The sequence below is a fragment of the Heteronotia binoei genome, chromosome 4, assembly GCF_032191835.1.
Source record: "Heteronotia binoei isolate CCM8104 ecotype False Entrance Well chromosome 4, APGP_CSIRO_Hbin_v1, whole genome shotgun sequence".
NCBI classification, from domain to species: domain Eukaryota; kingdom Metazoa; phylum Chordata; class Lepidosauria; order Squamata; family Gekkonidae; genus Heteronotia; species Heteronotia binoei.
Window position 1 is genome coordinate 146,702,437 of NC_083226.1, and position 20,980 is coordinate 146,723,416.

General features: G+C 40.0%; 1 protein-coding gene across 2 annotated transcripts; it reads left to right on the forward strand.

Annotated features, from left to right (window-relative positions):
- Positions 1-727: 727 nt before the first annotated feature.
- MIER3 (MIER family member 3) lies at positions 728-20,896 on the forward strand. Of its 2 annotated transcripts, none has more exons than XM_060235966.1 (13): positions 728-830; positions 1,691-1,715; positions 4,374-4,519; positions 6,267-6,401; positions 7,982-8,102; positions 8,843-8,928; positions 9,472-9,544; positions 12,594-12,745; positions 12,945-13,026; positions 13,939-14,030; positions 16,486-16,613; positions 16,783-16,928; positions 17,061-20,896. In XM_060235966.1, the coding sequence occupies exons 1-13, from the start codon at positions 822-824 to the stop codon at positions 17,516-17,518; spliced, it is 1,653 nt and encodes a 550-aa protein (XP_060091949.1). In that variant the 5' UTR covers positions 728-821; the 3' UTR covers positions 17,519-20,896. The 2 variants fall into 2 exon arrangements, with proteins under 2 accessions (XP_060091949.1, XP_060091950.1); XM_060235967.1 differs by having other exon boundaries at positions 738-830; positions 1,691-1,768.
- The last annotated feature ends 84 nt before the right edge of the window (positions 20,897-20,980 follow it).

Sequence of the window (20,980 nt, forward strand, 5' to 3'; positions counted from 1 at the left end):
TTACACCCCCTAAATCAGGGTCTCTAAGGTGCTATGGAACTCCATTCTAGCTGTTATGTTTACTAAGTGGACCATGATCTTATGAAATGAACTACCCATTAGTTCATGTCCAAGGAGCACTTTCAAGAATTTAGTGATCACTACCTCTGATTCTAGCTGTATCTGAAGAAGCGGGCAGCGACTCAAGAAAGCTCATACCCTGACACAAATTTTGTTCGTCTTTAAACTGCTACGGGACTCTTTTCTACCAATGATTGCAGCTTCAGGTCGTTCTGCACTTACTGAGTGGAGATTTTACAGCTTGATGTAGTGGTGTTTGTGTGTGTGTTTGTTTTCAGGCGGGGAAAATCCCCCTCCCCAGGCCCTGACAGCCCCCTCACTTCCCCCCCTCAAAATATGTAGTCTCGGGGTGGGAAGATAAGATCCATCTCTGTTCTTGAGCACCATCCTTCTGTCAATAACTTTTTGCAGTGGCTTTGCCTCTCCCATGATGTGGTTGGTGGGGCGGATGGAAGAGGTGCCTGTCAAACTTCAGCAAGTAGCTGGAGAGGGACCCTGTCAGCTCCTTGGGCTTGAAGGCGGGAGTTCCTCCCCGTCAGACCCCCAACAAACCGGGCCGCTCGGCAGGGAGCGCCCCTGACAGCCCCGGGGAAGGGGCTGCGCCTGCGGGGGACCCCATGCATCTCTTCGCTTCTCCCTCCCTCCCTCCCTCCCTCTCTCTCGGCCGGCCGGAGTCCCAATCGCGGCCGGGCTGCCATTGGCTTAGCGGCCCCATCCGGGCACTTGGCGCATCGCTACTGCTCTGCCCGAGCGCTCCCAATATGGCGGAGGTGAGCGGGGAAAGCGGGTAGGGGCGCTGGGGTCCGGCGGGTTCCTGGCGGGGCTGTGCGGCAGGGCGGCCCCCCACGGGCCCCCCGGCAGCCCCATAACTCCCCTCCGGGGGTCGGAGCTCCCCAGAGGAGGCCGGCGGGAGGCCTGGCGAGCCTCTCGCTCCGGGGAAGTGGAGCCTGCGCGACTAGGCCTCTGTCTAGTCGCTTCCCACCCTGTCGCTGTCTGCGGAGCGGGGCGCCCGGCCGGTCTCCACCCACAGTCCCGCGGCAGGGTTTGGGGCGGCTGCCCTCGGCCGGGCTCCGAGACTGGGGATGGAGGGAGAGCGGCCGGCGCGGGGTGCGAGGAAGAGGCGGCCAACGGGCAGTGGGGCTCCCTTCGTCACTGCCTCAGGCAGGCAGCCCCTGTCACCTCTGGGGCGGGCCCGGCCGGGATGGGAATGGGGGTTTCGGGGCCCGGCGGTGGCGTCAGTGAAGGTGAGGACCAGGGGGGAAGGCGGAGGGCGGGAGGCGCCGCTCGGAGAGCTCCGCGACCGGCCCGCGAGCGAAAGGGGACGGTGAGAAGGGCCGGGCAGGAGCGGGCGAGGGATGGAGACGGAGAAGTAGGTGCGCCCACGTAGTGGGGGTGGGGAGGAGGGGAGATGCGGAGAGAGACAAAAAGCCGAGGTGGGAAGTTGGAGAGGCGACGAGAGCGGGAAGGGAAGGGAAGAAGATGGGGTGGGTGTGCGAGAGGGAGACCGAGCAGCTGGGAAGAGGCCGGACTGCTGTGTTTCCCAACTCCCTTCCCACCAGCCCTCCATGCCCGACCCCTTGGGGGGCAAGCCCAGCTCCTAACCAATTCTTTCTCCCCTTGCTTGTTCCAGGCTTCCTTTGGGAGTTCGAGCCCAGGTTTGTCCTGTTCAGTTCCTTCTTCTGTGATTCCGGCATTGGGAAGCTTTTGGGTACGGTTAAGGGCCAGGTTCCAGGCGCATCTGTCAAATATGCTTTGTCCATTTTCTCCCCATTTGTTATAGTGACCTTTCTCTCTCCCTCCCCTCCCCTCCCTTCTCTGTTTTGTTTTCATTTTAAAGTCAACACTTTGATTCTTAAATCAAAATGTGGAGCATTCTGTAGAAGTGTTCTCGCTTATAGAGTTGGTAGTGATTGATTTTTGCAGTGTTGTGGGTGCTATAAAAGCTAAAAACTTAGCTTTCTGAACTAAAATCTGAGATATCTGTGTGAACACAGTCTGCCTGTTTCCATTGTCAGTTGGCCACTGCTTTAAATGGTCACTAGTTCAGCTGTGCGAAACTTCTAACTCCAGAATAATGACTTTGGAGCGTTTTTGCATTGCAGCGATTTGAGTCTGGTTCTAAACATGGTTACTTGGAAGACACTTTACTTCTTGGTAGGTGTGTTGGAGCCTCAAATGTATATAAGTAAGTCCCATTCATTTCAAGTGGTATTCTGCTATTCCTCAATAACTGCTAGTGGCAGTTCACAACAGAACCCGCCCCCCCCCCCCATAAAATACAACCGGCCCATAATGTGAAACCATAAAAGATAATTAAACTAAAACAATTATGATTTTAACTAAGACTGTATACTTAGTTTGAAGTAAGTTATGTTAAAATTAGTGGAACTTCCTTCTTTGGTTAGGATTGGGTTGTGAGTACAAGCAGGGGTACATCTATACAATTGTAAACTGCGTTCATGGGGAAGCAAGTCCCATTAAGTTCAGTGTGCAATCATAAACAGAGTTAGGATCAGATTTAGAAGAGTGTAAATCTCTTTAGGATTGCACTGCTGATCTTATTGCGCTGTTTGACTTGCTGTGTTTATAGCACCTGCTTAATTTTAATGAGGAGAGGTAGGAGTGGAATGACAAATTCCGATAAAGTTAAAATGAATTGAATGTTTTTCTGAGAATTACTGAAGGTAGAAGGTAACTTGATCTCTTGTGAACTAGGTAAAAAACTTCACTAATATTACTAAAACCTAATAATGGTGTGAGCTGAGCAACACTTTTGGTCAACTTAATAACAATAGCACCTCTTATTAATATAAAACAAATCACTTCAAATTAGCCAAGTAAATGATTCCCCCCCCCCATTTTCAGTCTGTAAATGGAATATTCTTTATTAGTCTTTATTCAGTAGTGTCTGGCGAGTGTATCTTAGATTAAAGTAATTATAAACTAGTTATGTATTTAGCTTAATTCACCAAGTCCAGAGCGAGCAAAGATTTGACATTTTCTGTATAAATTCCATCTATGTACTCAGGTCTAGGGTTAGTTACCTTTTTTAGAAAATAGTCAATCCATTCAAAGGTAAGCACTTTATACACCATTGATTTCAATGGGAAAGATTTAAATGCTTAATTTTGGCTGGATTGTGCCCAATGTTTTAAATAAATAACTTATTATGTTTTTCTTTGTTACTAGCATGAATCGATCTACCTAATATATTTTTGTAAACTATTATCTAATAAAGCATTTTTACTGTACTGCATAGTGTTATATGTAGTAGTGCTCAAAAGGGAGGAAATGCTCTTTAAAATGAAAATAAGTAGTTCTGTGTGTGTATGTGTTTGATTTGTGTTTGTTATTTCAGAATTAAAACTTGTTAACGTTCCTTCTATTCTGTTTAGTCCAAATATCTGATAAAAGTATAAACTTCTCTAATTCAGATACTTCACCCAGTGTTTGTAGAAGAACAAACAAACAAATAAAACAGTCTGAAGTTGCTTAATTGTTTTATAAGACCCAGATAGATCTTCTGATTTCTAGGCCTAGAAAGTATTGTATTCAGCAGCCATACCTGCAACACTATTTGTGCTATATGAGGCTAGTTTAACTGTTTGGTTTAAAAAAAAAAACTATCTCTTTTTAAAGTTAAGTTGGGAAGCCTCAATTGTAACTCCTTTAGAGAACAACCCTAAGCAACTGCCTGAATGTGCCCTATTTTAATCAGTGAGACTTAGGACTGCAGCTTTAGATAACTTCCCTTCTATCCTGTCATTTTAAATCTAACCAGCACAAAACTTTTCAGTTAAATGAATAGATACAGTGGTTTGTGCTCAGATGGCACATGGCATTAAAATCTAACAGTATAATCCTATGCAGAATTAGAGTAACTCTATTTAGGACTGCATTGTTGGTGATCAGGAAGATGAGATACCATCTAACAAAGATAGCTACAATGTATTGGGTCAGTTCATTTTAATAGCTTTTACTGGCACACATATTTTCCATTCATGCAAATGTGGTTACAGAACTTGTAGTGAAGGGTGAAATTGAATGAGTCTGTGATGTTACTACTAGGACTGCTCCAAAATAGTCATTTTACCAGCCCAGAAAGGTAATTCCAGAGCATGAAGATAGTAGCCTTTGTGACTTAAATTGCTGAAATGTGAGTGTGCATTTATGAGTTAAGAATAATAAGAATGAAAGCTGGTACTTGGTTTTTGGAGCTTTGACTCTGAATATAAATGAATATATATATCATTACTTTATGCCACTGGTACAATTGTGTGGATTGCTAAAGAGATTCACGTTGTTTTTTATAGTTGGCTCTTTATCTTCTGAGGATCATGACTTTGACCCTACAGCTGAAATGTTGGTACATGACTACGATGACGAGAGAACTCTTGAAGAGGAGGAAATGATGGATGAGGGCAAAAATTTTAATTCTGAGATTGAAGATTTAGAAAAGGTAAGAGTGTTTTTCTGTACATTCTGGATATCAAGTAAAGGCTGTTTTCTTTCTTCAATACCAGTGAGGGGCTACCGACTTTTGAAAATCTTGCTTAAAGAAATTCCACTAACCCAGTAATTGGTCTTTGCATCAGTTGCATTTTGCGAATGTCAGATGACAGTGGGATTGCAGCAGAATAACATGCATAGTTATGTTAGATCCTGAGATACTCAGGAGATAGAGGAGCATATAAATATAAAATTTGAGATTTAAGAGAGCCAATTTGGTGTAGTGGTTAAGTATGCGGACTCTTATCTGGGAGAACTGGGTTAGATTCCCCACTCCTCCACTTGCACCTGCTGGAATGGCTTTGGGTCAGCCATAACTTTCGCAGAGGTTGTCTTTGAAAGGGCAGCTGCTGTGAGAGGCCTCTCAGCCCCACCCACCGCACGGGGTGTTTGCTGTGGGGGAGGAAGATAAAGGAGATTGTGAGTCGCTCTGAGACTCTGAAATTCGGAGTGGAGGGCGGGATGTAAATCCAATATCATATCCTGCTGAACATAAATTTATGTAGTGCTTTTTGCAGTTTAGGATGGAATTCATTGAAGCGTTTATTTGTTATATGGCTGTGTTTACCAAGACTATATTAAAAGCATGCATCAAAACAATATTTGGTGCACTAGGTTCAGTGAAAATACTAACAGAGGAAACTATTTTAAATAATTGTCATTTTATTCTAATATGTATATTTTGTTTTTTTCATCATTTGTTAATGACATAACCAAAAGTAATAAGATATGATGGCTATGACTCAGAAATCAGGTTTTTGTAACAGAATGTTACAATGATGTACTTTGTGGGAGGGCCAAAGCAGCCCTTTTATGTTTTGCAGCCTAACGCAGGTCTATTCCATATTATTAAATGAAGTTTAACCCCCCAAAATTGTCCTTAGGATTGTGGTCTTTTTTGCTATCCTAGTTATGGTCTCTAGAAGAAGTAAAGCACATACTCATTGCATAGCAAATGAAAGAAGCTGCATTTTACAATAAGTATACACGACCATTGCAGAAGCTCTAGGTGGGCATTCATAAATGTTGATATGAGTCCAGTAATTAAATGATATTTGAGAGCACCTAAAGATTAGCTACAGGATGTCCAATCTGTTGATATGGTTACCGTTTACAAAAGCAACTATCCATATGTCTGACAATCATCTTAAATGTCAATTCCAGAATCTATTTAATAGCATGACATACATAATATGGAACTAAAGGTGCCCTTGGAAGGAACATGGTCACTTCATATCAACTGGCATGTTTACATCATAGTAATAGCAAAACATAAATAATAACCAAAAAATAATAAATGGTTGTTTCTTTTAGTGTTGCACCTGCTGATTGTTTGATGATCAAAACTGTTTTTTCTTTGCTGTGCAGCTACTGGCATAGTTACATCTTGCCTTTGTAAGCCTATGGACAAAGCAGGGCTACTGTGCCTTTTCAGAAGGTATATGAAGGATATACTGATTAGCTGCAACAGGAAAGTAGCATCCTGAGTAGCAACAATTAGAGCTAATTGTGAAGATACAGTATCAATTTAGTTTCTATAATGAAAGTCTTCCTCAATGTAGCTCAGCATTGCCTGGCTCATATTTCCACTTACCTGTGAAAACTGTTTTGTCCCTGCCTGCATGTGTAAAAACATACTGTTTTCTACAACTAGTGATATGTTTGGTTTTCCTGTGTTTTTTTTTTAAATCCCACAGGAAGGAAGTATGCCCTTAGAAGATTTACTGGCATTCTATGGTTATGAACCTACAATTCCAGTTATAGCAAGCTCCAGTGCGGATAGTTCCCCAAGTGAACTTGCAGATGAGCTGCCAGACATGACTTTGGATAAAGTAAGTTGCAAACGCTTGCCCACAGTATCCTCTTAGGACCTATGGTTGCAATTAATCTTTCCCTTTTAGGATGTAGAGGTTAAATGCCTTCATTGCCTTAGATATCAAGTCTGAACTATCTTATTGCTTTAGATATCAAGTCTGAACTAAAGTATTTATGGCACAATTTTTATTTAATAAACTATTTATTTTAACAAAGTTTACAGTCACATAACAGTAAGGAGCAATATCAGTGAACAGTACATAAAGCACTAACCAATTACTGGTATAACAAATTTTTCATATACATTTTAATGAAACATGAACTATATCAACTGTCTTTATTCATGAACAGTGCTCCTTTAGCAAACAATCTCTAACCTACTGAGCATTGCTTAATTAATTTTCAAAAGTATGTAATTTTCCTATAGTATGGGTTATTGGGCAAGACATCGTTTTCTGTTAAAAACTGAATCCCTGGATACCAGATCTCTACAAATTTCGAGGATGTATGTTCCTGTGTGTTTAAAGTAACATGAACTATGAAGTCTGGCCATTATTTTTACCTTGTGTGAAAGGACAAGGTTGTAGTTCTACACATACTTGAAATTATTCCACTGAAACTGGTGATCTGCCATGTTGAACATATGAACATATGAAGCTGCCTTATACTGAATCAGACCCTCGGTCCATCAAAGTCAGTATTGTCTTCTCAGACTGGCAGCGGCTCTCCAGGGTCTCAAGCAGAGGTTTTTCACACCTATTTGCCTGGACCCTTTTTTGGAGATGCCAGGGATTGAACCTGGGACCTTCTGCTTCCCAAGCAGATGCTCTACCACTGAGCCACTGTCCCTCCCCCTATCCTGGTATGCAGGATAGGTTCAGAACCTATCTTTGTTAAAGGGTCTGAGGTAGGAGGTATTTGTGGGGGGGGGGGGGTAGAATCTTTCTTTGGAGAGCTACAGCCAGACAGAGCAGACAACACTGTTTGGACCAGTGCTTGTATGAACAGACATGGCTAGGGCTTGCACTGCACATAGGATAACAAACCTCTGAATTAAAAGAGAATTGGTCTTTAGACAAATATTTAGTCATCTGTTTAAAAAAATTAAATACAGTATATTGCATTCTATAATTAAATACAGTATATTGCATTTCCTGAAGATGAATTTCTCTAAACTAAGTGCTGGGATCTGTAGCCTGCTGCTCTTTTCTCAGCTAAGTAGGGAGTCTTCCTTTGGAGGAAGAACATCTCCCATTGAACTAAGGCTTCATGCTTAACCAAGCAGAGTGGTAGAACCCTACTGGTTGTAAATGTTTGACGTGTCCAACACAGAAGTTGAGATTTGATATATACAGAGTCCAGGTGCATTCTGTTTTTAGTGGAATCAAAAGCTACTTGATTGTGTAAGTGGTTTCCTTTTCTGAGCTTTCTAAAGCATGACTTCAGTTGGGTATGAAATGCCTAGTAAATGGGCATCTATTGTGAAGATCTTTCTCCAGGCCTCTGCATAAGAGACTCTGCTATTAGGATGAATTTTAAGATACAGTTACTGCTTCCAGATTTGAATGATACTAAACCTTGACTCTTCTGGTTACAGGAGGAAATAGCCAAAGACCTCTTGTCAGGGGATGATGAAGAAACACAGTCTTCTGCTGATGATTTGACACCATCAGTTACCTCTCATGAAGCTACAGACTTTTTCCCTCGACCTTTAAGATGTAGGGAAATGAGTATTCATCAGTATTTGTGTGTGTGTGTGTGTGTGTAATTTCTAGTTGTCACATACATTGTCAAAATTAGGAGAACTGAAAGTATGCGAGACCAAAGCAGGAGTCAAGTTGCACCTTTAAGACCAACCAAGTTTCATTTAGAATAAGCTTTTGTGTGCCTCTAAGCACACTTCAGTTTGTGCTTAGAGAGTACATGAAAACTTACGTTCTAAATTAAACTTGGTTGGTCTTAACGGTGCAACTTGACTCCTGCTTTGTTCAGCTGCTTCAGACCAACATGGCTGCCCACTTGGATCTGTGCGTGAGACCAGTTGGTCTTTTATTTATTTATCACCTAACTTGAATACATTCTGACTTGGCTTGTTGTTTTTACCACTTTCGAATTAGGATAGCAGTATTGTCCCAGAACAGGCTTTTGGTTCTTCCCCTCACCCTGATACATTTTGTGCTAATAAATTATAGTTTTATGGGGAAACATATTAAATGAGCCATCAGGGATCTGCTGTTGCAATAGTACTAGAGTAGACTGTATTGCCAGAGCATTGTGCACCTACGCTGTTTGCTGCTGTTGCCTGTTACGTGGTAACTGAAAACTGATACAAATTAATTTTTATTATTTAAAACCCCAAATGCAAAATTCCTCGTGTTTGAACTATTTTAGCTGATATGAAACTATAACTTATTAAGTGTTGCTGAATTAACTCTGGTCTCTCTTCTGTTGTGAAAAGCAAACACGACATGTGATGGTGAGAAAGAATCAGATGGCGAGGATGTAGAAGTAGATACTGGCAATTCATCCGAAGATCTGCGAAAGGTAGCTCTGAAATCTATCCTTTTTTGTGTATTTGAGCTTATTTTATTAAGTTGCAATAAAAAGTCTGAAATTAAAATATATTATAAAAGCTGTGTCTTATAAATGCAATTGTATTGTTGTCAATGTCATGGAAGCATTTTCCATCCTCATGGGTGAGGGAAGACATGTTTGGATAGCCTTTCTTTTTCAAATGTGTAGTATTGATAAGAAGACTGCAGATTTATACCCCACCCTTCTCTCTGAATCAGAGACTCAGAGCAGCTTTCAATCTCCTATATCTTCTCCCCCCACAACAGACACCCTGTGAGGTGGGTGGGGCTGAGAGGGCTCTCAGAGCAGCTGCCCTTTCAAGGACAACTCCTGCGAGAGCTATGGCTGACCCAAGGGTATTCCAGTAGCTGCAAGTGGAGGAGTGGGGAATCAAACCCGGTTCTCCCAGATAAGAGACCGAGCACTTAACCACTACACCAAACTGGTTCTCCAGTTTGAGCTATATATCAATAAATATGTAGTTAAAATACTGGTTTTCTTCTTGTTTTTCAGGAAATAATGATTGGCTCACAGTACCAAGCAGAAATTCCACCTTACTTAAGCAAATGCAGTGATGATGAAAAGGGTAAGGTTTTATTGATTTGATTAAATGTTCAGCATTTTTAATTTCAGTATTTGAAAATTGTATTCTGAAAAGGGGCTGTCACAGGTAAGGTATGCTATCAATACCACAAAGCTATTTGCTGAGTTTGGTAGATATAAGGTTTTCAGACATTAGTTAGTCAACTTCAAAACACTCAGGGTCAAACTAGAAATGACCTTTTGAAGTCTATGAATGTCTCTTCAGATTTTTTGAAAAGAAGAAATGACAGTTGTAGGAAAGAGGAGCCCTGATTCAGGGTGCCATTTGATCCTCTATCATAAAGATCTGAGTATGCTTGGGGAGGTTATCTTTCATCTTTAAGTCTCTCACAGGATTATTCCAAAGCTCAATGATAAGTAAAGCAAAGCAAAGCAAAGCAAAGCAAATTTTATTTTTATATCCCGCCCTCCCCCGCCAGAAGGCGGGCTCAGGGCGGCTCACAGACATGACAAGCATGATTTGGTTAAAATAGACAACAATGGTTTAAGTAATACAATTACATGAATTAATAAAGTTTAAAAATATAAAAATAAGAGAATAGGAGATTAAAAGATATAAAAATATAAAGTAGGTAGAAATAGGTGCTATATTTCTATCGGTCACAGTTTACATATTATCATACATCAGTTCCAATTTCAACATAAGGTGGCTAGAATTACAATAGTTAATCGGTTTGGTCAGGTCCTGTTCCAAATGAGAGCTGAAAAAGATGGGTTTTGCAAGCCCTGCGGAACTGATTCAGATCCCGCAGGGCTCTCACCATCTCTGGGAGTTGGTTCCACCAACGAGGGGCCATTAGTGAAAAGGCTTGCTCCCGGGTTATCTTGAGTCTGGCCTCTTTTGGCCCAGGGATTTGTAGAAGGTTTTGGGAGCTGGATCTTAGTGCTCTCTGGGGAATATATGGGGAGAGGCGGTCCCGTAGGTAGGCAGGTCCTCGGCCATGTAGGGCTTTAAAGGTGATAACCAGCACCTTATAGCGAACACGGTAGACAACCGGCAGCCAATGCAGATCCCGCAGCACAGGCTGCACGTGTTCCCATCTAGGTAGTCCCGCTAGCAGCCTGGCCGCCGCATTCTGCACTACCTGCAGATTGTATATTGAAAAGTAACAAAGAAATGGTGGCAACAAATGTTTCTGAGTGAGAAACTCACTGAAATCTGTATGAGTTGCGTACTGCAGCCTGCTATGAATTTGTAAGCACTGGGTAAAGAATATATAATAATGTAGCAAATACAGCTTACTTAGGTAGTTATGTGGCATCTAAAGAAGGCTGCCATGGGTGCTCTGAGTCTTGAGTAGTAACAGTATGATGTGCAAGAGTCTTGATACCAGTGTAGCACTTGCAGGGTGAAGTGTTGCTGTTGGCAACACTTCTGCATTATAGTATGGGGGGGGGGGGATCACAGAGATGAAAGATTGTAATCCTATGCGCTGAAAACCTGCTAATATTAGAAGAGGCAACTATTGCCAAGCATATTAAAGTGAAAATCCCACCTCCCAATTAAATAAAAAGATACATGGAATCAGTGGATTCCATAATACTGGGGCCACAGTAATGAGGGCTCAGCTGTGTATTATTCATTGAAGTGAGTAGAATTTTGAGCAGGCCCTCCACCCTCCATGAGGGCCCCTCTCAGTGATGCTTTCTTAATACGTCAGATTAAAGTTACTTAAGGCTTCATAGTTTTAAACCAACATCTTTGTTTATATCTGGAATACAATGAGCTTGTACATCTTGCTGTTTTAGAACTGCTTTTTGGATGTTAAACTGTAATGGGTAATATGGCATTCTGTGCTAAACGAGTCCAGTATCATTTTCATGAGATGGGCTAGCATTTCCATATTCTAAAAGTAATCCGAGGTTGCTTTGTCTCTTAAAAATGCCTTAATGTTCAGCATCTGCTTGGATATTCCAGATACCTTCCATTGGCCTGAGTGCTGTAGCACCAACAGAGTTGTCCTTACCTTGGGGAGGACCCTAGCGCTAGGAGAGCTTTAGTATTTCCACCAGCACTCAGGGTTCCAGACACTAGGACAAGTCTCAGTTAAACTCTGGGGTGTGATCGTTTCTGTGCTCAGGTGATCTTGTGCGTAGAGCTTGATTAAAAGCTTCCTTTTAAATCAAGCTCCACTTTTCTATGACATCCCTGTTGTACACATAGGATGAAGGAGAAAGTGGGAGCTCATGGGCACAGGAACATTCTTTGTGCCCTCACAGCTCACACTGGCAGAGCACTGCTAAGTAGCTTTTGATCATAAGATCGAACCCATTCCATCTCTGCAAGATACATAAAGAAGTTATCCTGGGTAGTGCATTAGGCTTCAGCCTGTTTGGTCCATACCAAAAGGTAGAGCCGGATTGCACTCTTACCTGAGATCAAGAGGCCGATTGTGAAACTTTTTTCCTTTATGTGAAATGTTTTATGTTGAATATTTTATTACTTTTAGATTAGATACTTATCTAATGTTGTGTTACCTGTATGCAGCTGGCAAGTTTAAAGATTGCTTTATAGACAAGCATGTGCCTATCTGCTTGGACATTTGGTGACTAAATTCATGTCACATTGTTTGCTGGTCAGTTGCATATCACATTTGAACAGTTTAATGTAAAATACATGTGTAAGTTGGGCAGTATGCAATGTGACAATGTCAAATCTAGGACTTAATGTTTCAGCATCAGATATGCCAGTGACTGTAGAGAGTCTTCCATGCATGTTCTCCTATTTATTGCACTCATTCCTGTATTGTATTCTGACTGCCAGTTCACTATGTGCACTTTTCACAAAGTATGTTATGCTTTAATTTTAAACAAGGCCTATTCCATTGCTCAGACAGTGTAGAAGGAATAGCTGCTGCGCTTCTGACTTTCCAGGATGTTTAATTTTGATTGTCTCTAACCAGTCAGGGAAATGTTCTCATTTCTCACTTAATGTTACAGCCAGAACACTGCAGTAGAATGGTATATATTTGTGTCTTTCTGTTTTCTAATGCATTCGAGTAGTCTGACCCTTCAATGGCTTTTCTTAACAGTGTACGAAAATGAAGACCAGCTACTCTGGCAACCTGATGTGGTTTCTGAGAGCAAAGTCAAAGAGTACCTTTTTGAGACCTCTTTAAGAACTGGAAATGAAAAGATGATTGGCAGGATTCCTGAGGGAATACATACGCGAGACAATGAACAGGTATATTATATTGACCCCTTAAAAACTGTATGTTGTTTATACTTGTGCACAAAGTCTTTTTCCAGATTTCTTTTTAAACCCTCATTTTATGCTGCTTTAATAATCTAGTGGAGAAATAGAATTTTTGATTGGCTTGTAAGTTTAGTCACTGTATTGTGTGTCTTTTCATGCCCGTTTCTATGTTGCAATCCTTTCTTAGGCACTCTATGAACTTCTCAAATGTAACCACAACATCAAAGAAGCGATTGAGAGATACTGTTCAAATGGAAAGGCATCTCAAGGTAAGAACTCTTTATTGACAGTTAAGCATGTTGTATCAATTTTGAATTTTTAAGGTACAGAAATGAGTTTAGAGGGCTAATTATTCCTCCAATTCTTTGTATCTTATGGTGCCAGACAAAAATGCTTAGCTGCTGTTGAAAAGAATGCTAGTTTTAAGGCTCTATATTTTAAGGTATTCACTTTTTTGTATGATTGAAGTTTCTTCTGCTGTATTACTTCAGTGATAACCACCAGTCAGACTTTTCAGAGATGTTTGGACAGCATGTAAGATAGTAAAAATATACATGGAAAAAGCAGTTTTTGAAAGTCCACTAGTCAAGCTTTTTTAAAAAAAAAAACCCACAGATTACTGCTTAAATAAAGTGGGTTACTTTGTGTTTAGAAGGCTTTCAATATAAACAGAATAATACATATATGTGTGCCAGATTTTTTTTTAATCTTAAAATTCTAGTCGTTTTAAAATATAAAGAAATTATTTTCAGGAAATACAGATTGGAAATAATAGTATTTTGCCGGGGCTTAAATCCAGATGCTGTCAAGATGTTGCCATCATAGTTGGCTTAAGGAGCAGAATGCCATCATAAGAATATAAGTATTCAGGGCATTTTATAGCAAGAGAAGTGAAAATAGATCTGGGAATGCTGTCCAAAGCAAGTCTTCTGCAGAGGAGTCCAAATGAAGTAATGCATCTAGTTCAGCATACAGAATCCCATGCTGGATGTGACACACACACACCACTCCCTGCACTAAGGCTTATTGCATCCCTACTACAGCTGATCCTTACCTGTTTCCATGAGCCTATTATTGGTATTCGATTGAAGACATTCTCTTTTGCTGTCCATATGCTCCAAGCCAGAAAGGCCAAAATGCCAATCTTTTCCCCCTTCCTGTCTTTTCCTACTTGTCTCAAGAGATGACAGCCTGGACAGAGGAAGAATGTAGAAACTTTGAACATGCACTTCTGATTTACGGGAAAGATTTCCATCTCATACAAAAAAACAAGGTAAGTTGCTATACAAATAAATACCAATAAATGGTACTTAAGTAATTTAAATTCTGTGAAGGATCTAATTAAATCAGTTATAATGTGGAGAATCACATAAACAGCATTTGTTGCTGTCTGGCCATTTGCATGCTAATTTTACAACAAACATTGTGAAGCAGCCGTTTAGTAGATGAGTCAGCCTGTTCATCTCTGAAATAGTCTATATCGTTGCTTTGGGCAATGTTATTTATTTTATTTTTAAAGTTGTTTCTTTGCACATTTAGGTTTTCAGTTTGCATGACTATACAGAAGGAGTGCATTCTTGTTATTTTATAGGTGGGGAAATGGCTAAACTCAGTCCAGGCCACTCTGAGCTGTAGTACCACTGGCTTCAGTTCTGAAATCACACTTGCTATTTGCTATTTGCCAATTCCAGAAGGAGTAGAAAAATGTTGTGGAAAAATGTCAACAAAGACTAACCAGTTTGTTGTGGCATAAACGTCTGTGGGCCAGGGCCTTCCTCATCCACTGTGACTTTGGTGATGTTGGCTGCAGACTTGGCTGCAGAAGAACCAGTGTGGTGTAGTGGACTCTATTCTAGAGGACCAGTTTGATTTCCCACTCCTTCACATGAAGCTTGCTAGTTGACTTTGGGCCAGTCACAGTTCTCTCAGAACTCTCAGCCCCACCTGCCTCACAAGGTGTCTGTTGGGGGAGAGGAAGGGAAGGTGATTGTAAGCCACTATGGGACTTCTTAAGGTAGAGGAAAGCTGAGTATAAAAACCTACTTCTTGTGAATGAACACTGTGTAGAAAGTGAAATGAATAGATCACTCTGTTAATCATGTAGTCCAACATTTACTTTTTAAATTGGCATTTTGATATTGCTGCCTTTTAAGATTTTCTTTTAAGCAATATGTATTCTGACATACAGAAGCCTGAACAAAGAAAAAATATGCCATGATCTTTCATTTTTTGAAAAGGTTGTAATTGTGCATTTGGGTAGGATGTGAAAGGCATAGTACAGTCATGTATCTGAATTAATCTGAGAAAGAATAATAAAAAAGCAACAGTAGCATGAAAAAGTGAATAGGAGTTGGAGCACTGCCTGGAGATTTACTGCAGTTACTGCTACCATAGGAGCATTCTTTGTCACTGTTACTTTATTGAAAAGATTTTTATCCTATGGTCCCAACAGAAATACCTCTGAGACAACAGTAACATGCAGTTCAGCTTAATGTGGAAGTGAGCCCTTTACAAGGAGCTTCTATGAAGCCAGCATATTTTTTAAGGAGCAGCAGACCTTACAGTGTCATTAGCTCTGTCTGGAAGGGAAGGGAGATAACCATGCATCCTGTTCTTCTAGCAGAGCTGTCCATACATAGGACAGCAGCTATATGGTTGCTAGTCTCAGAACTATATCCTGCCTCTGAGTATCCAAGAACTGCTTAAAGTCCCCCCCTGACAGCCAGGAAAATAGATAGCTAATGTAGCTAAAGTGAATCTAAAATAGTGTGTGACTTAACATTAATTTATTAACTAAATTATTTTAGATGTCCAATTCTCTATGCAAAATAAAACCCGGGCATACAAATTGCAAGGAGGATTAACTTGGCTACTATGTTGCTAAGGACTTGTGACCTTGCCCCTTGAAAGGACTTTGAAAGGCATAAATACAGAATATATGTGCTTCTTTTATACTCTGCCTTTCTACCCAGTTGGGCTCAAAGCAGCTTACATCATTCTCTACTCCTCCATTTTATCATTTTGCCAACCCTGAGAAGCATGCTAGACTGAGAGAGTGTGACTGGCCCAAGGTCACCTAGCAAGTTTCCATACCAGAGTGGGTTTCCCAGATCCTGGTCCAACACTCAGTCTGACAACTACAACCACACGTGCTCTCCAGAATAGGCAAGCATTGGGTCTTTCTTCAAAGTAGCAGCTACTGTTTGTTAAATATTTGAATTTATTTATTAGATTGTCTCTCCTCCAAAGGGCTCAGGGTGCTCATCCTAGTCTTCTCCTCCACTTTGTCCTCACACACCTAAATTTTTTGAGGTGGGGTAGATTGAGATAATGAGTGGAGAGAATTAGTGACCCTGTAATATGCATCATTCCAAATACATCGTAAACTTCCCTTTTGAAGTCAGTGATATTTTTATATATTCTGTTGATGGCTGTCGGTACCCTTTGGGAAGGGAAGATAAAAGATTTTCTTTGCTGAACTTTCTGAATACCACACAGCAGATTACCTATATTCTTGACCAATGAATTCCTGCCCTTTAGCAGGCATCTATTGGGATGCCTGCTAAAGGGCAGGAATTCATTGGTCAAGAAGCATTTATTGGGATTTCACCTCTTTAGCTTGGAATTCATCTAGGAAATAAATCCCATGTCTTCTGATATTTTGTAGTTTTCAGTAAGGATCTCATTCATTGTCAAGGCTTGAGTGTTCTTCCTTGCCTTCTTCCTAGGTGAGAAGCAGAACGGTCGCTGAATGTGTAGCATTTTATTATATGTGGAAGAAATCAGAACGGTATGACTACTTTGCTCAGCAAACAAGATTTGGAAAAAAGAGATACAATCACCATCCTGGAGTCACGTAAGTTCAGAGCCCTTGGAATATATTTTGTTTTTGCTTCATTAACTTACCATCTAAAATTTCCCAGCATCCTCTACATTGTAGCACTGCACTGATGATGTTCTAAAGGTATAAAATGTTTCCTCCAGTCAGAATGAATTTAAATTTTTTGTTGACAATGCCTTTGCAGGGACTACATGGATCGATTAGTAGATGAAGCAGAAGCTCTTGGTGGAGCTGTTCATTCTTCAGCCATAACAGCAAACAGTCGACCGGAGCCCATTCCTGACCAACAGCTAAGCATCTTGAACTCTATCACTGCCAATGATTTGACAGGTAAATCTAAAGTGCAGGAAAAAACCACAAGGGATTGGGGAGGGGGGTGTCCTATTTGTTATCTTTCTGTCCTCCTTACCCTACTGGCTTTCTACTCTACTGCAAAATCTTCATTTTTTGTTGTTGTTCCAGCACTGACTAACAGTGTAGCCACAGTTTGCCACTCGACAGATGTGAACTGCTTAGATGATGCCTTCCCACCTCTGGACAGCTTGCCTCGAACGGCAGTTAATCATGTGCCTGTTGTAACGGAAGATTTGCTTAACTTGCCTAGTAATGGTGAAAGTGATTGTTTTAATTTATTTGAGACTGGATTTTATCACTCTGAGCTAAACCCAATGAACATGTGCAGCGAGGAGTCTGAAAGGCCTACGAAGAGACTAAAAATGGGGATTGCAGTCCCAGAATCCTATATGAATGATGTTTCTGTAAATAACTTGGGTGTTGATTTTGAGAATCACACACATCATATTACCAGTGCCAAAATGGCAGTCTCTGTGGCTGACTTCAGCAGTCTATCTGCAAATGAGACCAATGGCTTCATCAATGCCCATGCGTTACACCAGCACACTGCCCTCCACTCGGAATGAAGTTGGAAGCCAACTGAAGAGACGGTGGACGCTCTTGGCGATTAGCGGTGAACTTGATGGGAACGATCAGGTTTGCTTAGTCTTTCACTGGAAGTTTGAACTGTATGACATCAGTGATGTCTTTATGTACAGAACTATTTCTTGATTTTATCAAGAGTAATTTCATTTTCCAATCCATAAATGTGGAAACTTCATACAATGTTTAGCAGAGTTTGAGGACTAAGAGAACTCTGTGGTGCAGCTTTAAGCTCTGCTTCCTCTTTCTTTTTAAATCTGTAGACAGAGACGGCTGTCTCAAAACCAGCACAGAAGTTCTGAACTGATTGGAGTGGTTTTTTAGGCTAAGTTGCTTCTGCCCTACCGGATGCAGTGGAATAGCGATTGTTTACAGGTACCAGTCCTGATCCCTGCTCAATGTAGCATTTAAAAATAAATAAAAGCAGGGAAAGGTTTCTTTAATTTAAACTGCACAAACACACAAAGGATCTTTTTAAATGGAACCTTCTCTCACGTGATACTAAATCAGAGCACTTCAGTTTACAAAACAACAGGTTCATCTTGATGGATACTAGCACAAGGGACAGTAGGAGCAAAGTCTGAAGACCTATATTTCAATGCTCTTACCAAATTACAGGCCATGGCTACCTTACACAGAGATAATTATACTCTCCAAAGGTTTCTGTGTACTTAAACCTATTGGCTGAAATTATGTGGTGTTATGCTGGCCAGGGGTGGGTGGGGGTGTCCACACTTCTGAAGAGTGTAATGTAAAACTCAACATCAAATGTTATGATGTAACTTTTCTTAGACCCACTGAGAGAGAATGGTACAGTCTGCACAGCTTAGGATTTACCACTAATGGTTTACATCTTAGGACTCCCTTTAAGTTCAGAGCATTGCAGTTCAAAGTGTTAAATTTAGGAGGGACTCTAGATTAACAGAGGATGATACAGTACAACCTGAAGTATATATAACTGCATTGTCAAGCCTGGATATATTTTCCTTCCTGAATTGAAGTTCAAGTGCATTTTATACTCGGAGGCTTTGTTGAGACGGTTTTATGTTGTTTTTGTTAAATTTCACAAATGAAGACTTGTAAATGGCCACTAGAGTGTTAGATTTTATGTGGCTATCAGTTATACAATTAGTTGATAGGTATTTGTTATGTGTCTTGAATGACAAAATTTGTGTTGCAAAAATGCTGAGCTTTCTTACAATACAATTGAAATGCAGTAAAACTTGTCTAGTTTTGCACTGGCCATTATACGTATTTAATTTCCTTTTGAATATTGCAATTTTTAAAAAGTTTAGTGTTGGTAGTAATGATTTCACAGTTGCACTGCGTAAATAGAAAGCAGAAGCCTTAGTTAGTACTTCAAAGGGAGGGTATTTATTCTACATACTGTGAACTGCATTGAGATCCTGAGTTTGAAATGCAGCGTAGTGCTTTGTGTTCTTCATGGCATTGTAACAAAAGTGGCTTTGAAGAGTTCTACATCAGTAGCGCACTTAACCATTTTAGCAATTTTAATTTAATACAAGTGGACAAAAATTGGCCGCAGTGATTTGTTCCAAGATGTACGTTTGAAAACCATAATCTAGTAAGTACACAGTCAATAACGGGTAGCCTTGGCCCATTTTTAGCCAGATTGTCAGCTTCTTGTTGCTGTGATTTGTGCTGAGCCCCATACCTTGGTTCTTTCTTTTCTTTTTTTAAATCAACACATCTTAATGTTATTTTGTAAATTCTGGCCATATTTTGTTTTGTCATACATTCAAACGTATGGGTTTACAGTGGCTGGTCTGTATAAAACCATTATTCAAAAATGTCTGAATGCTGATACCAGTTGCACTTAAATGAACTCACCCATTCTCAATAGCTGAGGCAGTAACTATGTTCAGTTTATCTATGCATTGCTGGGGTCTTAATGAAGACCGAGACAGTCTAGTTTCTCGTCTAAAGTTTTGATTGTCAGCAAGTTGAATGGACACTTTAGTTATTTAATAAAGACTTTTGACCAAAATTCTGAAAATGGTATGAGAGAACAATGAATTCCGGCTAGTTCTAATAGATTTTTAATTGATTATCTAATTTAGCCTCTTGGCTAGCTAGCTGGTAATGTTTACTTTTAATTCCTTGTTAAAATGAGGCAATAATTTGCAAGATTATGTAAATATGTACATTCTGCATATCTTTTTAGATATCTATTTCAATATTTTCTGACTACTTCTGTGTATAGTAACATTTTGTGCATGCTTGATGTGACATTCATAAATTTGTACCACTATGACTTTATTCATGTAAAATAGCTATTTATTGAATTTTTCTTTTAAAAGCTGGACTTAACTTGTCTTTCTCAGTTTTAAGCATTTTAATGGAGAATTTGTTACTGTTTATTAAAAGAATTGCGTTGGAGGGAGGGTCAATAGCAAGAGGAAAGCATTGCAGCCGTTATGAAGAAATCTATATAGCTTTGGTTCTTAGTGGGTGACACACAATTCTTATAAAAAACTGTGATAACTTCTTTTATTCTTTGCTGAATATATTCTCTTTAGTTTTCCCCCACCCCTCGATAAGAACAAACCAAAAATCCATCATGGGCAACTGCAGTTTGATAGATGTATCACTTAACTACAGGGAGTCTGAAAAGGATAACTGATTCACTTAGACGTGTAACTGGTGCTGTGTTAAGAGCAATACTTTTACTTTTTTTAGCATTGTATCAACATTGATAGCTTTTCGTTTTCCCCTGTTGTCATGATCAGACTGCTGACTTTACTTGAAAGCTGTATCATACTGTCTGAAGTATACTGAATTGTGTACAATTTGGTTGATTTGTGCAGTTTCCTTTTAAAATTGAGAGTCAATACTATATGTCAGTTTCAGATCCAGTAGCCTATGAGTGATACTATTTAATTTAACCAAAGTCTTTAGTTGATGCTTCAATTTTGAATGTAAACTAGTGGATTAACTGACCAATAGAAGACTCTGTATTGCCCAGTGTTACAAGCACATTGTTTATAAGTGGGAAACTAAATTTACACAGTATCATGGTTATGATTTTTTTCCCATCAGAATGAGAACTTTCCAGGTTTTGTTTAAGAACAGTTGAGAGGACTGTAGTCCTGAAGCCACCAGTCATTCCAAGATCAGCCTAGTATTTATGCCATTTATGCATAATGGCATAAATTAGTGACAATCGCAACTGGTTTTAGTATCAGGTGTCCAAGAGGAAGTTGCTATTGTTGCATTGGTTTTAATATTTGTACATAAACACTGATTTTTTTGAACATTATTTTGTATTTGTTGTACTTTAATACCTGGTGTACAGTTCCAGAAATAAATGTCTGGAAATCTTTTTTCCTCCTGTGAAAGTTTTCATGCCTCTGCTACATTATTTGTCCCTTCAGCATTGTTAGACATATGCAGCTTTTAAATAATATATATATTTACATCTGACA